This window comes from Triturus cristatus, chromosome 11, assembly GCF_964204655.1.
Source record: "Triturus cristatus chromosome 11, aTriCri1.1, whole genome shotgun sequence".
Classification (NCBI taxonomy): domain Eukaryota; kingdom Metazoa; phylum Chordata; class Amphibia; order Caudata; family Salamandridae; genus Triturus; species Triturus cristatus.
The window spans coordinates 737,778,059-737,802,081 of NC_140594.1; the positions used below are offsets into that span (position 1 = coordinate 737,778,059).

Genomic DNA, 24,023 nt, shown 5'->3' on the forward strand with positions numbered 1-24,023 from the left:
AATTCTAATTGTGGTGAGCAAAATATTCAGTATCAATGAGGAGAGGTAGCAGATACCCAGCTCCATTTGAAGTGCATTCTAGATTCATGATATAGAGTTGCAAGATAATAAAGATGCATTAATATAGGAATCATCAAGTTGTGGTGATTTAGTAATATTTGTAAGTTCATATTATCACAACTATGTAGGTTAATGGGATGATAAGACAAGCATATAGTATTATCCTTTCATACTTACCCTGACAAAGAATTTCTGGAAGTCTGCATAGAAGATCTGACTGAGTCAACGCTTTCAACAGATTAAATAAAAGAGAAAGATATTCATTGAGAATCAATGAAAATAAATTGTAGTGTAAAGTTATAAGAGCCCCGGGACAAACCCATTGGCACCTAGGGCCTGAGAGTTTAGTTGAAGAACAAAAGTGTCGCACATGATGTTTCTGTCAATATTTGAAGTGTTTTTTTCCCTGAAACCTTGATATATAATTCAATATTAATTGGTACAGATATTTTAATATCATGTTTAAGAGTCTATTTTTACTTTTTTAAAGATGTTCCCGAAGTTATAATAAGCTGTGACTGCCCTCATGAACAGACAGATTCTTCTGAAAATGGGTTGCATCCAGACTTTACAAAGGTAAAAATGCCTCACTTAATTATAAGGAAACAATTATATGCTAATATACTTCTAATATTACATGTTAGAAAGACCATCTTGTAAGTATGAATTCTGATTCACAAGACATTTTAGTGAGTTTTTTGTTCAACTAAATGTTTGAATGGCTCGAATAACCAGAACAGGAATTCACAAAAGGTGAATTTGCACTCTTAAATTGAATTGTGCATCCATAATATCATACCAAGTATGGTGTAATATTATGCATGGATATATTTTCTACCAGCAAAGAGTAGTGACTTCCAGTGGAGTGATGCCCTCGAAATGTGAGAACAGCCAGAGACCGGAGAGTTGGTATGTTTAAGTATACTTTTCGCCAACCAATGCTAACATGTAAACAATCAATGATTTAATCCTAACAATATCATGAGTAGGAAACAGAAGGTAACATCATTAAAATTGGAGCGAGTCTGTGGAAAAGGGATTGTCCTCATGTGCAAGTATTTGTTTTATGGAAGAAAAAGTAAAGGTTAAATTGCAGTACAGTGCTGTGAATGTATGTTTGCAGATACTGCTGTACACTATGTACAATTATGCAAAGAATTAAATTCACAAGACCTCTCCAGGGTCACTCCTGGAAACGTCTGACTGCTTCAATTGTTCAACTGAACTCTGAGAAACCTGACTAGATTCCTGAAATATGTAAATCTGCACCTATGTAAGGGAATAGTAATTGATAGATCAGTGTGCATATTTGTGTGAGATACAAAAATACAAAGAATCCCATAGGGAGAGGGAAAGAAGAAGCATTATTTTAAAAATTTAGATGTATGGTGTGCGAGGTGGCAACTTACTTTTAATTCAGCTAAGAAATAAGATATTGAATCAGGTTATATAAATCCTGATGAGCAATAGAAGTTGAAATTTCAAAAATGGAGAGAAATTTTGGGAGTATCCTATCAGAATATCTTAATTTGACAACGTTGTTGAGCATCAAATAAATAGTGTTACATATACGGACCTCTGTAAAGCAAAGATTAGCACGTATTAAGTTACTGCTGTACATATCGCTAATAACAAATATTTCATTTTGTTTCTAGTGATATGGGTCACATTAAAAAATATATTAACGAAGAGGACACATGGGATGGCAATGTGATGAACAGTTTATCCCTCAGTTGTAATGAGTAGTAGCTCAAAAGTGCTGGTATCTTTGAAACAGAGCAAAGGAAACATATAGAGAATAGAGTAACAATATTCAAATCACAGGGTGAAATTAAAAAAAAAGTGTAAGCCCTAAAATAAACATTTTATTTAATATAGCCTCAGAGTTTTGTTTTTAAACACATTTATATTGCTTTTTAAGTTTACAAAACATTTAAATACATCATCAACTCAAGAGCCTATATGCCCCACTTATAAAGGCTGTCAGTGGGAGATACAAGAAAATCGCAAACAGCAAAGGTGAGGCATAAGAGCCCTTGAAATATAAATGGTACTAGCTCAGCTTCGAATGAAGACTTCAAAAGAAATTCAGGGATGGTCACAGTCCATGGGGCCAATCAACACCAGTCAGACAGAGCAGTCATAATCGGAACCAATGTGTAACTGAACAAATTGAAAAACATTATCAAAACTGGAACTAAATACCACCTGTTGAAACAAAGCCAACCTTACTGTGCCATTAAAGCCTCAGTTGTATATACTTATGCTTTGTTGTCTTTGTCATTCCATTTTTTGCTCAAGTAAATATCTCAGAATTTCCAGCATGCAGCTCTAAACATAACTATACCTATCTCTCAGTACCTCACAGAAACAGAAGACACTTTAAAAAAGGCAAGGAATGTGGAAAGACTCAATTTATTTTCTCTGGATCCTAATATTTATGTAAGTAGAAAATTATTTCTTTTGCCTAGCTTGCCATGTTTTGTCTGCTGTTATTTAATTTTAATTCGGACTGCCCGTGATTAAATTCTAAAATGAGGGTCATAAGACTCTTTTTCTGCCTCATCACATGTTATGTTATGTTATGTGAATTTGTAGAGCACATCTAATCACCCTTGAGGGTATCTAGGCACTGAGTAGGCCTGTTCATCTGGAAGAGCCATGCCTTGAGGTTCTTTGGAAGTCTATGAAGGAGCGGGAGGTTCTGAGGTGTTTTGAGTAGTGTTTCACCAAACAACAAGCACAGTGTTTTATGTGGTCTATTGATATGTATATACATCAACAATATTACGACAACTACAATTCCTCTGGTGACCAGCAGGACCAAAAGGTAAATGTGAAACAATTATATATACAGCTCATATTTATTCAACTCAACATTCGAAACCTAATAAGGAAAAACACATTAATTCAGTGCTATCGTCCTTGACGAATAATCCGATATTCACATGTCAAACATTAAGGTAAAAAAATATAACACATTAAAATGAAAAATTGAAAAATATCTAAACAGGTAATTAATTTAAAAAATCCATGTGGTTTCCTTACAAAAAGGTAACATAATATTGAAAAATAAATGTCATTATCATAGAAAAATGCAAAAATGAAATATTTTCAAAATGGTGGGAAACAAAGTAAATTTTCTTATTTTAAGTTAAAAGGCATGCTGGGAGTCCAAATCTTCTGTTCACAATCATCGATAACCTATGAAAAGGAAAACATAAACATACATGGGTACATGGATGCGTATAACACAGCAATGTCCCGTATAATAGCATGTATTAAAATTGCTTTTCTTATTGCAGGCGAGTTGTAACATCTCTAGTCACTTATACTAACGAAATGATGGAGCTACTCAACTGGTATATGTTATTAGAGTTGATTTTGATGTCACTGGGCCTGCTGCCAGAGCAAGCACTAGGTGAAAGGCAGTCCCAAGAGCATAATTACAGCAGAAGTTTAAACAACAAAACCCAACTTTTCTTTGTCTGATCTGTTTTGCATTAAATAAACCATTGTCACCAAAAAGGAGATATATATGGAAAAATGCATCATTTTGCATTTTATGGATCCATAAAGGACCAATAGCATGTTTCCTCACATTCTGATCTACATCATTTTTTAATCTGATATACATTAAACTGATTCTAACATCTGTTTTGCAAAATATTACTACATGGTTTTTGGTGTATTTAATCTTGCACTATAGATTCTGCTTTTAATCTTCATGTCTAGGCCATGCCATCTCCTTCAGATGAAAAAGCAAGACGCCTAGGTTTTAGTTGGTTTGGGGAAAGGCAATGGTATGACAATATATTATAGGGAAATAAATACCCACTAGTCGTATGTTAAAAGGATATTACGAGTCACCTCAGAGTTCCCTCGGTATGGTCACTGAACTACTTGTAGACTTGCCATATCCTTGTGATGTACAGCAGGGACAAATTTATCGCATATGCATTATATTAACTATATGTAGGCCTAAGCTACTCACACATAATAAAAAAAACACTACACTTTAGGCTCCCACAGTCCTGTACCTAACGTCATATCCCAATCCCAGCTATAAAAAAGCTTTTCTAACCTACCGATAGGAGTCTATACAACAGCCTGAAAGGGCCAGATTTACTATCCACACTCCAACCATATCCACATTGGAGAGACATTTGCCACAAGGGAGAAAATATTGGATTCTGAAGCTGTCAAATTTGCAATTACCAGTCCAACCTTAGCCACACTGGGAAAAATGATGGACATTTAAAGGGTTATATTTACTTTATAAACTCAGTCAAATGCTGTTAAACATCGATACTGCCACCATTTGCTTGGCTCATTTTCTCCACACACTTTTTGATGTTGTGCACTTCTTCAACAGATTATATTTCCCCTGCCTCTCTTGATGCTACTTGCTTAGCAACCCTGGATGCCCTTGACTTCACTTCTTGTTATACTTCTAAATTCGACCAGCTTCACTATTCATTCTCGTCTTCCACATTAACTGGCCATCCCCATGTTTTCTCCTTCCTCATCACCATCTTCTTTGCTGACTTTTTCTGAACCTGGCCTTACACTCTGTCATCGGAAGGCTAGTTCCACAGCTGCCACGTCCAATCCACTTTATTCCTTTGCCTATTTCATGCACCATGCACTTTTGCTGAAAACTGCATGTCTCAGTGTGATCAGTTCTCCAACACCTGCTTGCTTTGTGAGGCCATCCTGCTTTTTAATTCTCGTATTGACTTATGTAGCTTTTGATTGGTTGACCACTGCATGTATCTACTGGAGCTTTTACCCTATTTGTCTAGGTTCTATAACTCGATTACTCGGGTAATAGCCAGCACTTTAACCACTTAATTCTTCTAAATGGGGTTCCATAATTTTCTGGCGTTGTGGGCCATCTTTTCTCCATCTACACTATCCCTTTCATATATCTCAGTTCAGTTCAATAAATCTTTATTTGATTTAAAAAAAACAATTTAAATTAAAATCAATAATACATAAGACTATATCAGAATAAAAGAACTATGATTACAATATAGATTAGTAAAACATATTGTGAAAATGTTCATATGTACATTAATCTATTAAGAACACAAATCAATATAGAGCAAATGTGAACATCAGGAAGTACAGACTTTGTAAAAATGTTGGCCAATAATTTGATAATATACTTATATAGATCAAGAGGCATCTTGGCCTGATACCTTTTTCTTCTGGACTATAGGCAATAGCATCACATCTACTACATCTTCATAGACAAACACAAATGGCGCAGTGGGTAGGCGAACATTGGACGTTAAGGAGTAGGCTCAGTATCTTCATTGGACACCAACTAAGTGTTACTGAAGTGAGAGACTCCTTCTTGAGGTATAATATAGGATTCTTGTGTTGGCTTCTGGAAGCAGAGTGTTAACTCTTTAAAAAGTACCACGACCATTCAAAAGGCATGTTGCTTTATGTTTGTTCCATGCAAGTTTATAAGACTGTCTACAGGCTATGAGTTTGGATTTTATCACAAGGAATCTTCTTTAAAACAAAATGTAACTTTTGAAGTGCCTAAGCATAGGTAACATCGAACTATTTTGCACAATTGCACAATTGTTAGAGACCAAAAGGAGTAAAATCACAACAGTTTAGTAAATTAAAACCCATTAATATGTTATTGAGAGTTTCACACTCCAGTTTGTGTGAAAAATGAAGAGTACTGCAGTCCAAAATATTGTGTACAGGGGATACAGTAAAATGACAGGCTTTGCACTCAGTTGCATAATAAAATCCACATGATCAATTAGAAATAAAAATGTGTGAAAGCACCACTAAAGTAATCTAAACATGAAGATAGTGAAGTAACATGACTAGGCAGATTTTTGTAAAATATATAATTATAGAAATTCAGAACCAGTAGAAAAGAATTGTTTCTAATATGGAGCAATATTGCTAAAAATGCAGGAATTTGGATCTAAAAAAGAAAGTTTTTAGTTAAGTGTCACAGAAGCCAGTATTAGAAGACCTCCATTAACTCTACTAGATGAAGACGTTTACTGTACGGATATGACTTCAAATCATTTCACAAAAGAGAACTAATCAGGATTATCTTCTTTGGATTGGATGTTCACAGTGTTCCAGGAGAGAATATTTAGGTTCTTTTTAATAATACACAATTCAGCAAACATATCAAACAGAGTCACTATCGAACTAAGTGGAAGTGACATAGCAGCAAACATGTTGGATGGAGTTGCTAGTGAACTAAGTGGAAGGGGCATAGCAGTCAAAATGGGATGTAGCATCCATGGTTTACGGATCATTGGATCTAAAGTTTGAAAACCTGTTTGAATTAGGGAAAGTCTGCATAGATCTTTGAAGGTGATCTCCATGTAACATACACCGGGGATCAGTCACAGGGGGAATATAAATTGCAATTATATAAAAGAAACCAAGTTGGAGAAACGTAATTCTCCGCTTGGGAGGTTGTAGTTGTGAAATTCTGTAAATGATTTTACCGGCCACTTGTTTCTGACAGAGACAGTAATGTAATCACTCTCATATAACTGTGAGCCAATCTTCCCATATTTATGTTTTTAAACCCCCCCCCCCCATTATGGAATTGAGCCAATAGATGATCATACTTAATAATTGTGTAGTACCTTCATTCTTAGAATCAAGAAAGTGGACATTAGCCAGAATTAGCTAAATAGAGTAGCTTCAGGAGGGAGTTGAAACAATTCGGTCAGTAAGAGTAATGGCAAGGAAGATGAAACACACTCCTGAGATCACAGGTGCTTATGTGCAAAAGGCTCATGATGGTGTTGTGACATAACAAGGTATTATAAGGGATATAAGGATATAACAATCCTGGATATGTGAGTTGAGGTAGGTAGAAAAGAAGACTATGCCACAGTAACCAATAGAGGGGGATAGACAAATCAGTAGTGGAACTAGCAGGTACATTAACAGTTTGTAAAGGATTGGCCGTATGATTCGAAGGTAAATCATTAACTAAGGAAACCAACAAATTAATTTTATTTTCTACTGAAGAAAGACTATTTTGTAATTAGTCAAAGAGTCATTCCAATCATGTTTTTAGAGATATCTGTCAACCCAGTGACCCACACAGACAATGTTTAGAAAGGTTTGTGGGTTCCTGGCGCTTACCCAGAGAGGAATTATTGCCTGCCTAGATGTCTACATTGGAAGAGATCCTACATTAGTCATCTGTTGTTTTTTTAGCAGTGGGGGATTGGGAAGAGTTACATGAGCTATGTTTGGGAGGCTCGTGAATAACTGCTGCAATGGTAAAAGGTCTGTATGAGATGCACACATTAGATTCTACCCTTTTTATGGCCGAGTGTTGTGCAATACCATTCGTGGATATGAGTCAGGTAAGCCAGGAGGTTTGCTACAACGGATGCCTAACTCCTGTTCTACTGAGACAATCTAATCATTAATGTTGTCAACCACGCTGGTTGCAAAGTTTACAATACCAGCGAAAGAAGACCCATCCTTATTCTCAGAAGATGCAAGTGGAGCTTTTCTCTACCCCATGGCAAGGGGAAATATAGCTAAAGGAATAACCAAGAAGAGTGGGCTAGGCCAGCCTATTCCAGGCTCTGATGGGTGCAGATGGGCCTGGTCCTGACCTGGTCTTCGCCTGATCACAGCATGAGCAAGTCGATGGATGTTGGAGTTTTACTGTGCTTCAGGCAGTTTATGGTGGTTTCTCCTAGTCCACCTCTGCCCCTGGAAAGCTTGGAAGTTGTCATCCTGACTGTCCCAAGCCCACAGTGCAGCAGGATGGAAGTTGGAGATGTATAGTTATTAAGGCAGTCTGTGGTGGTTTGTGGTGGATTCGCCTCCTCCTTCTCTGTCCCTAGAAAGCTTCCCAGGCACACAGCCAACAAGAAAAGTGCACAGCTGAGTCATATATCGTATTTCTTTGTTTGGTTTATATATCAGGTCTATGCAGACATATTTCAAATTAATTTTTCATTTTGCTCTCACAACAACATTTTAATATAACTATTTCTATTTGTCTCTTTTCTACCCCGTCTTGAATGTCATCTCTCTCTTTTTGCCTTAGTTCTGCAAAATAGAAATTGTCTTTTTTTGCTGAAGCTTTTCCTTTTTACTCCTGTCTAAACTTCCCATCACGTCATCCTCCCAAGTCTTCCTCAGCCCATAATCTTGTTGTGCTTTTCAAACCTGCCATCTCTTTTTGTAGCCATATCTCTACAATGCTCTTACTTGTATTCCCAAATGTATAATCTCCAATAGATTTTGAGATTCCACTCCTTTAATTAATCTAATATTCTAATCTCTATTAATACTTACTTATGCCTAAACAACTGCTATTCCCTTCTGTTTTTCAACATATTTGTTTGCTCTTCTCCAAACTATTTTTAAGTTGTGCCTCATTCAGTCTATTTCCTACTTTTCAACATTCCCTTCTTTGGCTTCAATCAACTGATTCCCTTTTAGTCCTTGAATCTTCTTTTGTTTCATGTGTTTCATCTTTATATGTTGACCCCCTATCTATCATCTTTTGTCTTGTACAACAATTGTATTTGTAGTATCCACTCAGCATCCCAATTCTTGTTTGTTTGCCCACATCCTCCTTGCACATTATCACGTTTCAACTGATTATAGCTACGGAAACCTATATATAAATACCCTTATCCCTATCTATCTGTTCTACTTCTAACTTGCATTCTTGTTATCTTCTATTGAAAAACTAACTTCAATTTTGTTTTCCCATTGGTTCTTGATTCCTGAATGTTTTTTCTACATTTCATCATTTTTGCTCTCTGGTCAATGCTTTCTTAAAAGCTTTACGTGACAGCTGAAATTACTGCCTAAAAGTAATGCAATTTTGTGTTACTGCTATTGTTTTGATGATACCGCTGAGGATAGATTCTGTTAGCTAAAAATACAACAAATATAACAGATATTGCAGTGCATTTTACAAATAAACAACACCGCCTATGATAAGGCATTCTGCTGGATAGTAAAAATGATGCTTGCCACAATTATATCACCTCCTCATCTCCTTCCTCGTCCCAATCCTTACTTGATGAGGGAATGTGTCCATTCACTAATACTGCTCACCACTTCCTAAAGTTGTTTTATATTTCTATCCCTAGAATATGGATCTACATATAAAACCCCTCCCTCTAGTACTTCCATTTTTTTTGGGCCCTCATTGCTTTCTAAAGGCTCTAGGGAGTTTGTAGGGGAAACTCCTTCATTTCTAGGAGGTGCTGGGGAAATCCTATTGATTTCTTCTCTGCTGGTGTCAGGTAAATAATGGTCTTTCATGTTGCGGAATTTTGTGAGCTATGGAAGCTTAGTCCTTGTATTTTCTCTCTAAGACAACTACTTGTGGTTATAGGGGAAGACAGTCTAAGAGTTCTTGTCATCTCTTCCCTTCTTTGGTTAGTTATCTACATGGTTTCGGGAACAGGAGATAAGCTTCTAGGTCTCCCTCCCTCTGTTTCTGGTCAGGATATACATAGAGGTCCATATCTGAGGCATTTCTGTACCATTGAACAAAGACTCCTTCACCTTAAGCATCTTGTCTGTTGTCAGTCAGATCTTGCGAAGGTGTTGCTGTCATGACTTTGTTCTTCTGTTACTATTGCCCTTCTCCTGGAAGGAAATATACAAAAAACAAAGAAAGAAAGGAGACCTGACTCAGTCGTTTTTTTCCCTCTCTTCCAATTTGCAACAGCCTGTGAAGGACTATCAACCTAGCACAGGCAAGGTCTGGTTTTTCAATTCCAAAACCCTCTTTTTTCTAGGGAGGAGAGATTGGACTGCCAGCCCCATCTTATTGCATATGATATTTTCGATTAAGTGCCACAGACAGAACTTCTGCAAGCTCTTTCACTGTCAGATACTATTTACACTTTTCTTTGGGGAGAAAATAGTCTAGGGTGCTTTCACAAGGTTTTTGTGGTGTACAGAACCTTTGCCGACTTCCAAAAGGTATTAGCGGTGAGATTCCTGAAGTTGTATATTTCCTTTCTGCATTTTAATATAAGTATGCTGGCAGGTGTTGCCTTTGTGTTGTGGACCCCCCTCATATTTATTTCCCAAATGCTTGGCTCTGGTTTTAGGCCTTTTACATTCTCAGAGGGTAATGGTCCTTGCATAACTGAAAGTTCTTATATTTAAGTCTCCCTTTCGGACCAAGACAAAAGGGACACAGAGTTAACAGTGAGAAATCCCATAACTAGTTTTCTACAGTAATAGCTTAGGGCCCGATTCGCAGAACTAACTTACTACAAAATCCTAAACTTACTACCATTTTGGTATTTACAGAAGGCACCTGCGCATTTTGGTAATCACAGTAGGTACTTACTCATTTTGGTATTCACAGAAGGCACTTACTCATTTTGGTATTCACAGAATGCACCTACTCGTTTTGGTATTCACAGAATGCACTTACTCATACTATCTTTATGTCCGCACTCGGGCCGAAGATTCCAGCCCGGTGGTGGAGATTTCGGAATATCCGCCACCGGCCAGAATCTCCACCATCGGGCCGGAATTTCCACCTCCGGGCTGGAATCTCCACCTCCGGGACGGAATCTTCACCTCCGGGCCGGAATCTCCACCACCTGGCCGGAATCTCCGACCCGAATGCGGACATGAAGTTAGTATGAGTAAGTGCATTCTGTGAATACCAAAATGAGTAAGTGCCTTCTGTGAATACCAAAATGAGTAAGTGCCTTCTGTGAATACCAAAATGGTAGTACGTTTAGGATTTTCTAGTAAGTTAGTTCTGTGAATCTGGCCCTTAGAGACCAGAGGATTATGGCTACAACTCTGTGCGTTGTTCCATGAACATTCTCCATTTAGGTCTGGTCTTACTTTTCATTTTCAGTCATTGGGTGAGTCTTAAGGAGATTTACAAGGACTTAATTCCTCAATTCAGGGTATTGCCTTCTGCTTTCAACAGGGAATTCTATATTTGGAAAGAGTTCAAAGGCCGTCTGGAAAGCAATTCAGTTATTTGCCCTTCCATATTTATTGCAGACCAAAACTGTATAGAGAATAAGATAGAAATGTTTTTCTTGACTCATCAGTTGAGCATAGGCTTTCTCTCTCTGACTTTAGTAGAACAACTTATTAGTTCTTGGGCCGAACACATGCAATTGACTCTTAAGGCCATTTACATAATGAGGCCTCTTCTCATTCATGTGGACAATCTGAGCAGAATCTCTCTGAGCATCCAGTACTTTGTCTTTATCCCCTTAGTCTTTCAAGATGATTGTAGTAAGTGGGATGTGCCTGTGGTAGTCCTATTCACAACCCAGCACATTTCTAAACTTATGACTTTTCAGTTGCGATATCAGGATCAGCGAACTGTCGAAATTGATGTCCTGATCAACCCTTGGCCGGAGTGTCATCTTTTTGGATTTCCCTCTATTCCATTGATCCACAGGGTCTTAGCAAAACCCCCAAAGTAGTCAATGGTAATGATCTGTGTTTATACACATTTAGAGTTTTGCATTATAAGAGGAATAGATTCTCCATTGTTCCCTTCTCCCCTATTGTAGCCTCTGCCACTGCTGGGCACTGTAGAGCTGTTGCTATGGAGTTTGAGAGGGGAAGATCTTTTGGTTTTCCAATTTGGTGCAAGTTTCTACAAGATGCTACTCTATTAGGGCTTATAGTCTTTACTGGGCTGCTTTTGACCCTTTTTGTGTCGAAATGTCTTCCATTCCAGTTGAGAATTCAGTTCTCACAGGAAAAATTTGAAAATGTTAAGAATGTTTTTGTGGCCATCCTCAAAATGCAGAGCTCCACAGTAGAAGAATTCAATTCTCCTTGGATTAATTTGTCCTCTGATGGTCCTTCAGTATCTATACAATTTAGTTGCTTTGCTCATGTGGGGCCTAGCGTTTGGAGTCCCCTTTTACATGGGATCTTCTCTAGGTGCTCGCTTCTCTTCCAAGGATGCTATTTGAACCCTTGGTGTCATCATCTGGAAAGGTTTTCTCCTCTCAGGATTTTCTTCCTAGTTACAATTTCGTCGGCTGGGCAATTAGGTGAATTAGGTGCTCTAGCTTGTCACCACACATATGTTAAGGTATTTTGAAGAGTATGTGGTCAAGTCTCATGATCCCAACGTTCTTCTTCAAGTTGATTCTATTTTCCATGGGTGTTAGGAGAGTATTCTCCCTTTCTTACCTTCACAGACATCGAGTGTCACCTCATTGATTATTCTCTTCATCATAGTATAGACCATTTCCATCTATCTTCAGAGAGTGGCAGTGTAGTGGGCCTCAGATACTCTTTTCTCATGTTTTGAATCCACTCTTAAAAAACAAATAGAGTGAGGAAAGTACTATCTTTTTCTTCTCTAGCAAGATGGTCTAGATCTGTTATTTTCGCACTCTACCAGGCTTGCTGTTAAGGGTATCCTGGGCACAATAAAAATGTATTCTTCCTCAGCAGTGGCGGAACTTCATGGCCTAAGAGGTCAGGGGTTTCAGTTAGAGGGATTTGCAGGGTGACAACATGGACCTCACCATTTATATTTATTTTATGCTGTGGGTTGTCCTGTATTATGAATTGACACTTGAGGCCAGAAGTTATTTTTTGGATCTATGTCAGTTTGTTTGCTTGCACCTTCTCAAGTATATAAGATAGATACGTTAAGGGCAGGGCTTGAAAATTAATATGGATTCTCCACCCCTTTTTGACATTTTATGGGTGTATTTGTTTGGCTGATGAAGGGTTGTATTAGCTTTGGCTTCCCTCATCAAGTAAAGACTGGTACGATGAAGGAGATGAGGAGGTAATGCTCGGATTACATGCCAGTGATCTTTGTTACTCCGATTCTTCCTTTTTCGACCCAGTACTTGCAAGCCTTCCTCTCACCCTGCTTTCCTTCGACAGCCTCGTGGCTATGGGCTTGGTGGAGAACAATAAGTACTAGAACAGTGATACTCTATGGCCCGGGGGCTGCATGCAGCCCCCTGGGCAACAGCAGCACTGGGCTGCTGTTTACTTGACTCAGGACTAACATTAAAAGCAGCAAGAATGTATTTAAAGGTTAATTACAGTTAAAGAAATGAATTAACTAGGGTGTACTGCACCCCTTAACTTTAGTACCACCTTGCTTTTTTTTAAAACAGCAAATGTGTAAAAATATGGTAGTCTCTTCAAAATTTAAAAAGTGTATTGCATTAACCAGCAGAATCGTATCGTCTTAGTAAATTAGATTATAGCAGTGCATTCAGAAGTATTTTCCAAAAATGATTTCAAACATGAATTTAGAAATGTTCATGCTTCTCCCCACCCTGACATTAGAGCAATTAGTGATGAAATCCAAACACAGGAGAAGGTTTTCTATAGCACACATCCTGGGGTTGTGTATTTCAAGGACCTATTATATATGATAACGAGGAAAAAGGAGAGAAATTTAAATAAAACAATTGCCCAGGTCACACAATTTTCCCAAGTGGGGAAGCTGGGATTCATCCCAGGTTTTCTTGTTCCACCTTGTGCAATTCAGCTCAGCCACTAGATGTACATGATTTGCTTCCCCTACACCCACTCCCAACCACCTCCCTGTTAGCATCAGTGCGCCCCTCAGTCCCACCAAAAACCAAACGTTTCAGCCTCTGGGAAATGTTTGTGAGCACCCCTGTACTAGAAGGAGGGAGAGGCGTATGGGTGGGTCTCTATGCTAGGGTTAGAAACGGAAAACAGCTTTTGGAAATGATTATGTAAAAATCCTATATATTTTAGAGAAGTATAAAAACACAAATACCAGTTTCTTGTATGCAGTCATATCTAGAGCATGAAATGTTACCTGCCTTTGGGGAAAATATCATCTTCTTTGCATAAAAAAATGACTAAGTATAACTTCAAATTTCATTATCCAGATTTTTATATTTTTGTACACAGGCCACAAAGCTTTCTAAATCAAATCCTGTGAGGACGGATTCGGATGTGAAGCCATTCGAAGAGAAGATGACAAAGAGGATATTGATTTCTTGCAAGTCCCTCAATTTAAACCTTCAGTCGTGTATAAATGAAAATGAAAATGATCCAGTAACTAACGTAAGTGTTTGGCATGAATATTTGCTACAAAAAGGGCAAAAGTATGCTCATAATAAAATATCTAATGAAGACAACAGCAATTGGGTCTCATGAACTTTTATCGGGATTCTCAGGGAACTAACTTAATCAAAAAGGAGAAAATAAGGAAAATGATTGGGAGCAGTACATCATTTCCCCATACAGAATTAAATGAATACCACTAAGGAGGGGCCCTCCTGTGTTATCTGTACTTGGTATTGGCATAGAAACACTCCTGTTTGTTTAACAGGCTCTCATTCACTTGTTTCTATGTGGCATGGTTCATCAATGAGTCCTTAACCAATGTAGTTGTCTATACCTGGTTGACTTAACCTCTCTAATGAGGTACAGAGGAAAACATGGAATTAGGAATAGTGAGAATAATAGGTGTATGTGGGAGAGTGATATTTACTAATGTATTTGGCAACACTATGAAATGGGGAAAAAGTTAGATCAGAGTAGGATTGATGTAAGGTGGTATTTTCTTCAGTGTGTTTCTGGCATTTCTGAAATCACAGTGCAGTGACAAGTTGTTTTATAATATGGGGTCTCTATATCCTGTCAGAAGTTAAGAAGACATTTAGTCCACTAGATCTGGACTGATAAGGAATTCAGCATCCATGATGAAAGCCAGAAGGCCTGTACTACTGTCCTCTCCTTCTCAAGTCTTGTGATGCTGCTGCTGCAGGTGTTGCACATTCCATCAGGGATGTTAATCTTGGTTGCCAGGTTAGAAAGATAGCTTGAAGTGACTATTGATTATAGATGATGCATAGGAACCTGAATGTTATGTCAGCGGAAAGAGAGAAACAATAGAGTTCTCTGAGGGTAGCTATGAATATGCCATGCTTCTAAACACACATGACATGGCACATAATGTGCTCTGTAGGGTGTTTAGGTGGGTCTGAGGGACATCAACAAGGTATTTGTTGGAAGCGTGAAGATAGGACAGAATCCAAACTTGGACAGCATTTCTAAAGCCTAGTACCTTCATTTTCTGTAGAAAAGATGGTCGGAGGAAGACAGGTTTGTCTTTTCTTTTGTGTTATACTATCTCCCTCATGTGGTGTCTATGTAGAAGGCTAGAATCATGGAGCCTGCAGTCACTAGGGAGTGAAGCTGTCAAGATGGATTCCCTAAGACCTCATTTTGTATTTGTTGTCACTTCCTGTTGGTGGAAATGATCAGAAATTCTATGTTTGTGGTATTGGGTCTGAGGTAAGCCTTTGATAGCCATGTTCCATTCATGGTGAAGCAGTCCCCTCAACATTAAATGTACTGACCAGACCTTCAGATACAGCTGTGTTGCTGGCATACTGATGGATATCAATGTCCTTGTGAAAGAGCAGAGCTCCGAGATCCTCTATACATAGATTGAATATCACAGATTAGAAGAAATAAACCTTGGAAAATGCTGTGCACTACAGAGAAAGGTTTAGATGTTGAGGATTTCTTTCTATGAGTTGGCTTTTGTTCTTCAGATAAGACATGACCTGCTGTAGAATGGTGCTGTTGAATACAAGTCTAGAAGTGAGGGGTGCCTGCAAGTTCAGTACGGAGATAGAGTAAAAGGCAATGCATTTGGCAGTGTTGTGGGGTTGGATCATTGTGGCGACGGCTGTTCATATGAAATTTGAAGAAGTGATTGGTAGGTATATTCATGCACATTCATCATGGAATTCACAGAGTGTTTAATGGTGTCTGAGAGTGACTTGTGTCTTGTCTTTTTTTTGCCGTATTTGACCAACAACAAGGCAGACAACAATTAGCTCTACCAATCACCACCTTCAGAATTCCATATTCCATCATTATTCTGTAAACACACCCATCATCCCTGTCTGCCCTTAATGGTCTCAGAACACAGGAAGGATGAAGCACTGCGGAGTGTCGAAATAGAGCCACTGTTTACATTGGTCACTTGAAATGTAAATGGTTAATGTGAGGCCCCTACTTCTCGCCTATGGCCTGAATGTACAGTGGAAAGGGCATTATATGAACAATGCAATTTCCCATGGAGCTATCATTGATGTATCTGCTGACCAAAAACAAGATAAAAGAACTGTTGTAATGAAAATGTAACACAGCCATCCCTCATCAATAATACAAGGTGTGATAGTCTTGTCTCTCTTCCTCCCGATTATTCTTAATGTGCAACCGTAGCTACATAAACACATTGTTCCACTATCGTCTATCCACCTCTGAAAAAACATAGAAAAATAAAAAAAATGAATAATAACAGAATTGAAAAAGCCTTGAACACAAACAACATACTCAAGGATAGATGGACACAACAACAGACCTTACAACTGAATATATCACTTCCTCCTAGACGCACAAGAAACCTGCACTGAATCCATATCTGTTAGTACATGATTATCAGTTACCCGCACATCTAATCTATCAATGATCTTTGCAGATGAATCCAGGAGGGTTATAGGTCAATAGCATTTACCAACCCCATCCCCTTTTTTAAAAATAAGGATGATTACACTATCTGTCCAGGTCAGGGATAAAAGAGCTCCGAGTTATAAGACTGAGCTGTCAGCAAACCCAATAAATCCTTACCAATCACCCTCAAGCTTAGGAAATGGTCCGCCTTTATCACAGATCACCACTGTTCTAAAAGGCCCATTGATTATGCCCTTTGATAGCATAGTGAATATGCATAATGGCAAGGGGGGCTGTCGTCCAAGCCACAATAGATTTAGTTTGGAGTTGGCCCCCCAAACCTCCCTTTCCCTCACAAGATCGTTCCAGATAATTCCCACAAATACACTCTTAACAATAACTTCTTTAACAACTCTTACAACAGACAACCTTGTCAGAGCAACAACAAGAATGAAGATAATGGGGGGTGGGGGAATTTTGCACAATGATATCCTCCAGGCTGATGTGCTTGCTGTCAAAGATATAGATATGAGATCACCCATTATTGCTATTAAAGCCAGTACGACTTTGCAAACAAAGATAACAGAATATAATGCATCCCTGAAGTGTGAGACTGACTCACCACTAGTGTGGTGGTGAACACTGGATCAAATCAGGGACATTTGTACAGCGCACAAATCACTTGAAAGTCTCATGGTGCTTGCAGACGGCTCTGAGAGATTGCTAGTTTAGTTGTCGAACAGCCATGACTTTAGTTTCTTACGAAAGTAGTTGTGATCTGTGATGGTGCGTAGGTTTAAGGGCAGTTTTTATTTTTTATTTTTTTTTATTTATTAAGTTTTATTAAAGTGAACATAGCTTTACAACTATTAACCAACAACACATGCCAGCAATATTATATCTGCAGTACATTTGTGATACATGCCAATGCAGTCGCGTATATGCAATAACATCTCAGGGTGTTCCTGACAATACGTACAACCCACCTTTAAGGAACCCAACATCTCAGGGTCAGAGCAGACCTGCCACCTCATCCATCCCGCAGCACGTGTCACCCATCTAATGCAGCCCTCTCCTCAGCTATCTCGTGACGCTCCCGAGCCCACTCTATAAATGGTTCCCAGATGTCCCGCGGGCGGGAGGCCGATGCCATCAAATCCCAGAAGGCACTCAGCTGCACCTGGCCATAGGTCACATCCGCCAGCCATCCCTTCACCGTGGGCACCCGGCTCCTACCCCAGTGTATTGCCACCTGCCGTTTTGCAAACAGAAGAACCATGGTATGCAGTTTACGTGCTTTATGTGGTGTGTCCTTAACATAGCCTAAAATTCCCAACTCAGGGGATGGGGCATCAGCGCGGCCCAATATCTGATTTACCAGGGTGAATACCTGAGACCAGTATTCCGCAAGTTTTGGGCAGGACCATGCCATATGCAAAAAGGAGGCACGCTCACCCCCGCACCTCCAACAACCAGCATCCCCTCTCAAGCCCATTCTATGTAAGGCGATCGGCGTTCTATAGTATCGATGTAGATACTTAAAGTGTATAAACCTCAGTTTGTAGTTCGGGGAGAGCTCCGCGAGCTGCCCACAGCAGAAGGTCCACTGTTCCTCCGATAGGGGAGAGTCAAGCTCCACATTCCAGTGCTGTAGGGACCGAGGTGGAACCTCCCGCTCCACACTCTGCATGGATTTATACAGCCTGGTGACTAATCTCCGAGGAGACGCGGAGCCCACCACCCCCTCCAACGCCTGAAACACCGGGGGGCCGCCGGGAAGTCCACGCTCAACGCCCTGCAGGTCTCCCGCAGTTTATGGTATAAGAATAATTCCGAAAAGTGCACCGCCTGCCCCTCCCCTGCCACCGGCGGCTTCATGAAAGTATCCTTCGGAAAGAGGTCCGCAAATGTGTGTAGGTGCATCTTCCGTAGCAGAGTTGGGCTAACTCCGTCTTCAAGACAAGGCAGTAGTGGGTTACGCTCCAGTGACAGGGACGGGGCATACAGGAGCGGCACCCCCGCTCGTCGTCTAAGTTCCACCCAGACCCAGCGCAGCATCTCCGCGGTGTCCACCTCCCCCCCGGGACGGCGCGCCTTCGCACAGACGGCCACCCCGAGCGGTACCGGCGCCACGGTGTCCTGTTCTACTGCCACATGCGGCTGGAAAGGCGTTGGGTGCACCCAATAGTGCAAATATTGGGCCTGTGCGCACAGGGCATACAAGCGCATGTCCGGCGCCCCCAACCCACCCTGGTTCAATGGCAAAGTTAGCACGTCCCAGGATGCTCGCGCCTGGCCCCCAGCCCACACCAGCTCCAGGATGTGCGAACGCAGAGTTGCGAAAAAATGTGACGTCAAAGGGAGCGGTATATTCGCGAACAAATATAAGAATTTTGGTAGAACCACCATCTTGACCAGGGCTATCCTGCCCGGCAGGGACAAAGGGAGCCTCACCCATATCTTTACCCTTTCCTCCAACCACGCGACAGCTCTTCCAAAATTGAGCGTCCAAATGTCCTGAGACACTCGACTCACCCAGATGCCGAGATATTTCACAGCGTCCGCTTCCCACCGTAAGGGGTACTCTGATTGCACCCTCGGAGTATTCTCCGTCAATGGGAAGACCACCGATTTTGACAAATTGACCGCTATACCGGCCAGCCCCTCAAAACGGATGAATTCGCGCAGGACGATGTCCAAGTTCTCTTCTGGCTTCGTGAGATAAAGCGTTACATCGTCGGCGTATAGCGATATCAGCAGACTCCATGAGCTAAGGCCTATTCCGCGCGCCGTGTGGTGCTGCCGGATACGTGCCGCCAGCGGCTCCATTGCAATAGCAAAGAGCAACGGGGACAGCGGGCATCCCTGCCTCGTGCCCCGCGAAATCGGGAAGGGATCCGAAACCATACCGTTCACCGTAACTCTGGCGCAGGGCATGGTATATAGCAGCCGTATTTTGTTGATTAGAAGCTGGCTAAACCCTATACGCTTCAGTATTGCGAAGAGATATGGCCATTCCAGAGTGTCAAACGCTTTGGTGGCATCCAAGAAAACCACCGCAGCTCGCACGTCCGGATGTAGGTAGTGTAGAATAGAGAAAATCGTACGGAGATTGTGGGACGTGGACCGCCCCGGGATGAACCCAGACTGGTCCGGCAAGGCTATCAGGGGCATCATAGGTTGTATTCTATTAGCAAGCAGTTTGGCCAATATTTTCACATCCACATTTATGAGGGAGAGAGGCCTGTAGGAGCCCATCTCTTCCCTTGGTTTATCCGGTTTTAAAAGGGTAATGATCGACGCTTCCCGCATTGATTTGGGCAGTATTCCCACCTGCAGAGCCTCCTCGTATACAGCAAATAACCTGGGAGCCAGTTCCTCCACGTACGTCTTGTAAAAGGCCGTGGTCAGGCCGTCTGGGCCAGGGGCTTTGTCTAGGGGCAGACTTTTAATCACCTGGGCCACATCGTCGGCCGTTATCGGAAGGTCCATGTATTCCAGATGTTTGTTGTTGAACCAGACCAGCGCAATGGACTCCAGAAAGGAGTCCAGCCCTTCAGGGAATTCCCCCTGTGCGGCCGTGTACAACCCGGAGTAGAAGTCCGAGAAGGCATTAAGGATGTCCGCTTGTCCCCTGATCGGGTCCCCAGTGGGTGAGCGCACCTCATGGACGAAAGTCGCAGATCTGGACGGTCTCAGCAGACCCGCCAGTGTACGCCCCGGCCTATCTCCTTCGCCGTATCTCCTGGCCTCCGCATGCTTGCCCAAAAACTTAACCTCCCGCTGCGCCTCCGCATCATACTCTAAAAGCTTGGTTTTCAGCATACCCAGGACTTCAGTAGTGTTCGTGGCATAATAGCGCTGTTCCAGACCTCTTATGTCCGCCTCCAGTGACACGAGTGTACCCCTTATGGCTTTTAGTACCCCGGCCTGTCGCGCAATACACTTTCCTCGAATAACCACTTTGAATGCCTCCCACAGGGACGCCTCCGAATCCACCGAGCCAGTATTTAGCGCGAAGTAATCTATAATGTCCTCCCGTATCTCCTCCTTAAATGCCTCATCAAGCAGAGCATGCCGCGGCAGTCGCCATGCGAAGCCACGCGGAGGACGATCCGGCAACGACAGCCGCAACAGGCACGGCGCATGATCAGAAAGCGAGCGCGGCAGGTGCTCGGCCTCCACCGCCCATAGAGCCGCATCCCTGGAGAGCAGCCAGTAGTCCAACCGAGACCAGGCACAGCGATGGTCAGTTATACAGGTACCCTCTCGCAACCCAACATGCCTATCCCTCCACACATCAACCAAGCCCTCCTCCTCAATAATCGCCCCCAGAGCAGCACCCGCCGCAGGGTGGAGGCTACGGGCGGTACCCTGTCGATCGAGAGCATCATCCAGCACCGCATTAAAATCCCCGCCCCAGAGAACGGTATTGCATCCAGCCGCCCGCACCTTCGCCCAGACCTCTTGGAAGAAACCAGGGGAGTCAACATTCGGTTCGTAGATAGCCACAATAGTCACCAGCGTCCCACATAAGAGTCCCCGGGCTAATACATATCTTCCCTCGGGATCGCACAATGACATTTCCTCCCGCCAGTCCAACCCACGCCTAACCAAGACCGCCACACCCCGGGCATAAGTTGAATAGGTAGCTGAGTACACATGACCCCAGCGGGCGTGCCGAAGCCGGGGAGATGATGAGGCGCTCAAGTGCGTCTCCTGGAGTAAGCATATATCTATATTGTGACGTACTAAGTATGCATGCACTAGTCTGGCCTTCCGACAGTCATTCAGACCCCGCACATTCCATGTTACACAGTTTATAGCTTCAGGTAACTTTTGGGCCATGCCTATTGCAAAACGGTACACCCCTCATCCTCCACATTTCCCATGCACTGTAGCAACCACATAGCAGATTATCTGTACGCTGGAACCAATTGTCAAACCAAAAACACCCCCCCGTCCACCCCCCACCCACTCCAACCCCCCAATCAGGTTGTGTAGCACCCATCACAGAACCAGGAACAGTCAACAGAGTTGGGAACCTTCCCTTGGGGACGTGTCTGCGCCAGCAGCTAACCCCGGTTAGAACAGGGTGGCCAGAAGATCTGCAGGTAGCTTGGACCGCCCTAGGACATATACACAGGAAAAGGGCACGCAGGAGCGCAGCTAGCAAGTATCCGAATAGAAACCTGTGTCCACAATCGTTCTGCACAGGCGGCGCCAAGGGGCAGATGCAGTCAATAGAGTTCCCATTCATACGATACCCATATCAGTCATTGTCACTCAGGTGTCCAGCCGCCGCCTCCACGTCTCCAGTCTGGCGTTTGGCCTTCTTCCCGCCCACGTGCTTGGCAAACTTCATCGCCGCCTTGGCATCCGTGAAGAAGTGAGTGGTGCCCTCGAATGCCACCTTAAGTTTCGCTGGGTACAGCAAGGAATAAGGTATCTGCGCCTGAAGGAGAAGTCTCTTCGCCGGTGCAAACTCTCTCCGCGCCGCCTGCACCGCCGGAGTAAAGTCTGGATAAAAGTATATTGAGTTTCCTTGGTGCGTGATCTGTCCTTTCTCTCTCGAGAGCCTCAGGATGGTGTCCCTGTCCTGGTAGTTAAGAAGCTTAGCAATAATGGGCCGCGGAGGCGCCCCAACCGGTGGTCTCTGGCCCAGCGACCTGTGTGAAGTACTGGGTATTCTAGACCCAGCGGTGCAGGGGCACACACCCTATGACTTCGGGGTTTCACCCTGTTCCGGACCTACAGAAACACAGAGTCTTCTGGGTGAAGTCAAAGAATCGTTTATTGGCTGCAGACCAATGACAGGTATCCTAGAAGTACAACAGCGTGTATGTTCTCAGGAGACTGCTGCAAATCATGGAAACGGACTTCGCTTTAAATAGGCCTTTTCCGGCCTCAAGCATACATTCCTGAGTTTTATGAAACGGCAATATATAAGTATACATTACAAAGAAAAGGCAGAGTCATGATGACCATCCCACATTCCAGTTCGGCCAACTCACAATGATTTACACAATAAGGTTGCGATCCCACGTTAGATGTCAGCAGACCCCCCAATAAACATGAGCATCTCCTGTTTTGGGAAACAAGTCATAAAGCAGGAACAAGCAGGTGTGGAAGAGATTAGCCGGGGGTTTGTGTAGGATGAGAAGGGTTTTATGATGGGTCGAGCCCTGATGCTAATCACAGGTGGACGGAGGAAGGGGAGCTCGTGAGACCAGTTTGACCCGGGGGAGCAGAGCCAGCTGCCCAGGTCACAGAGAAGTCACGGGAAAGCACATGTACTGAGAGGCCCGTATTTGCTCCATTATAGCCTATGTGAGGGCAATGACAAAATGGCCACTGCTTCCAAAATGGAACCCGCGTAGTACAGCAGAATAACGTGTACGCAGTGCATTCAGGGCTAGAACGACGAGTAAAGCACTCGTACATGCCGCATTTACCATTTGCGGTTCGCTAATACCAAGATAGACAGGGGTAGGGCCTGGTCCCCTACGCGGTTCCGAAGATTAAAGTACGACAGACCCTCCTTTTGCCCTTACATAGGCAATCACTATACTCATCTCAATCCGAGTCTAGGTCAATGTCCGCAAAGTCATGGAGATGTTGCTGTAGCATCATCCTATTACTTAGCTCGTCTCTCGATACAGGCTTCCTTACACATAAGGTAGCACAGAGGCCACACATCGCAGGAGCACACTGTATACACAGACAGAACAGGAAAAGAATGGCTAAGATCATTCCAATGACCATCAGGACTTTCCAACCCCAGGCAGATATCAGTTCCCAGAACCATCCCATCAATGACCAATCTCCCTTATCCACGTGTATGGCTTCAGATATTTTATGGAGTTTGGAGATGGCTTGATACACCGTTGGAGCGTTGTCTGGTATGAAAATGCAGCAACTGGATTGGATAACCTTGCATACTCCACCGCGGTCTGCAAGAATAACGTCTAGAACCATGCGGTTCTGTAAAGTCATAAGGCGATCCGCTTGGAGCTCAGCTGTCAGATTACTAAGGGCACCAGCCGTTACATTTATAGTGGATTCAACCACACGTGTCAGCTGTCTCAGGTTCCTACTATTGACCATAGGTCCCCAAAACGGCAGGAAACCCAAGAAGAAGTCTCCTGCTTCCTGACCGGCAGTGTCCTCTTTACTAATCACGCCTCTCACAACTCTCGTCTTGTGATAATCAGAGGCAGCAGTGAATGTAGGCGGTAGCAGATTCGCAATATAACATGTGCCCGAGAAATCAGGGGGCAACCATGTATATGCTCGGTCATTACAGATGAAATATGTGCCCTTGGCAGCTAGAAACGCAGGGGAAAACTGTGACGGGAAAGTGTACGTTTCGGTACAGTCACTTCTACCCAGTTGAGCCCTAGGGTTCTGACCATTACCCTGTAAGCAGAACCGACCCATATGGGGTACGACCCAGATTGGAGATGAGATTTGTCGCTGTCTTT

General features: G+C 42.4%; 1 protein-coding gene across 8 annotated transcripts in view; it reads left to right on the forward strand.

Moving 5' to 3' along the window:
• DOCK10 (dedicator of cytokinesis 10) overlaps positions 1-24,023 on the forward strand; it is a 1,791,775-nt gene that overhangs the window by 946,918 nt on the left and 820,834 nt on the right. For all 8 annotated transcript variants that reach the window (XM_085634396.1, XM_085634392.1, XM_085634394.1 and 5 more), the window contains exons 9-11: positions 551-636; positions 2,419-2,502; positions 13,978-14,133. In XM_085634396.1, coding sequence (XP_085490522.1) covers positions 551-636; positions 2,419-2,502; positions 13,978-14,133 — 326 coding nt within the window. The remainder of the gene's footprint in view (positions 1-550; positions 637-2,418; positions 2,503-13,977; positions 14,134-24,023) is intronic.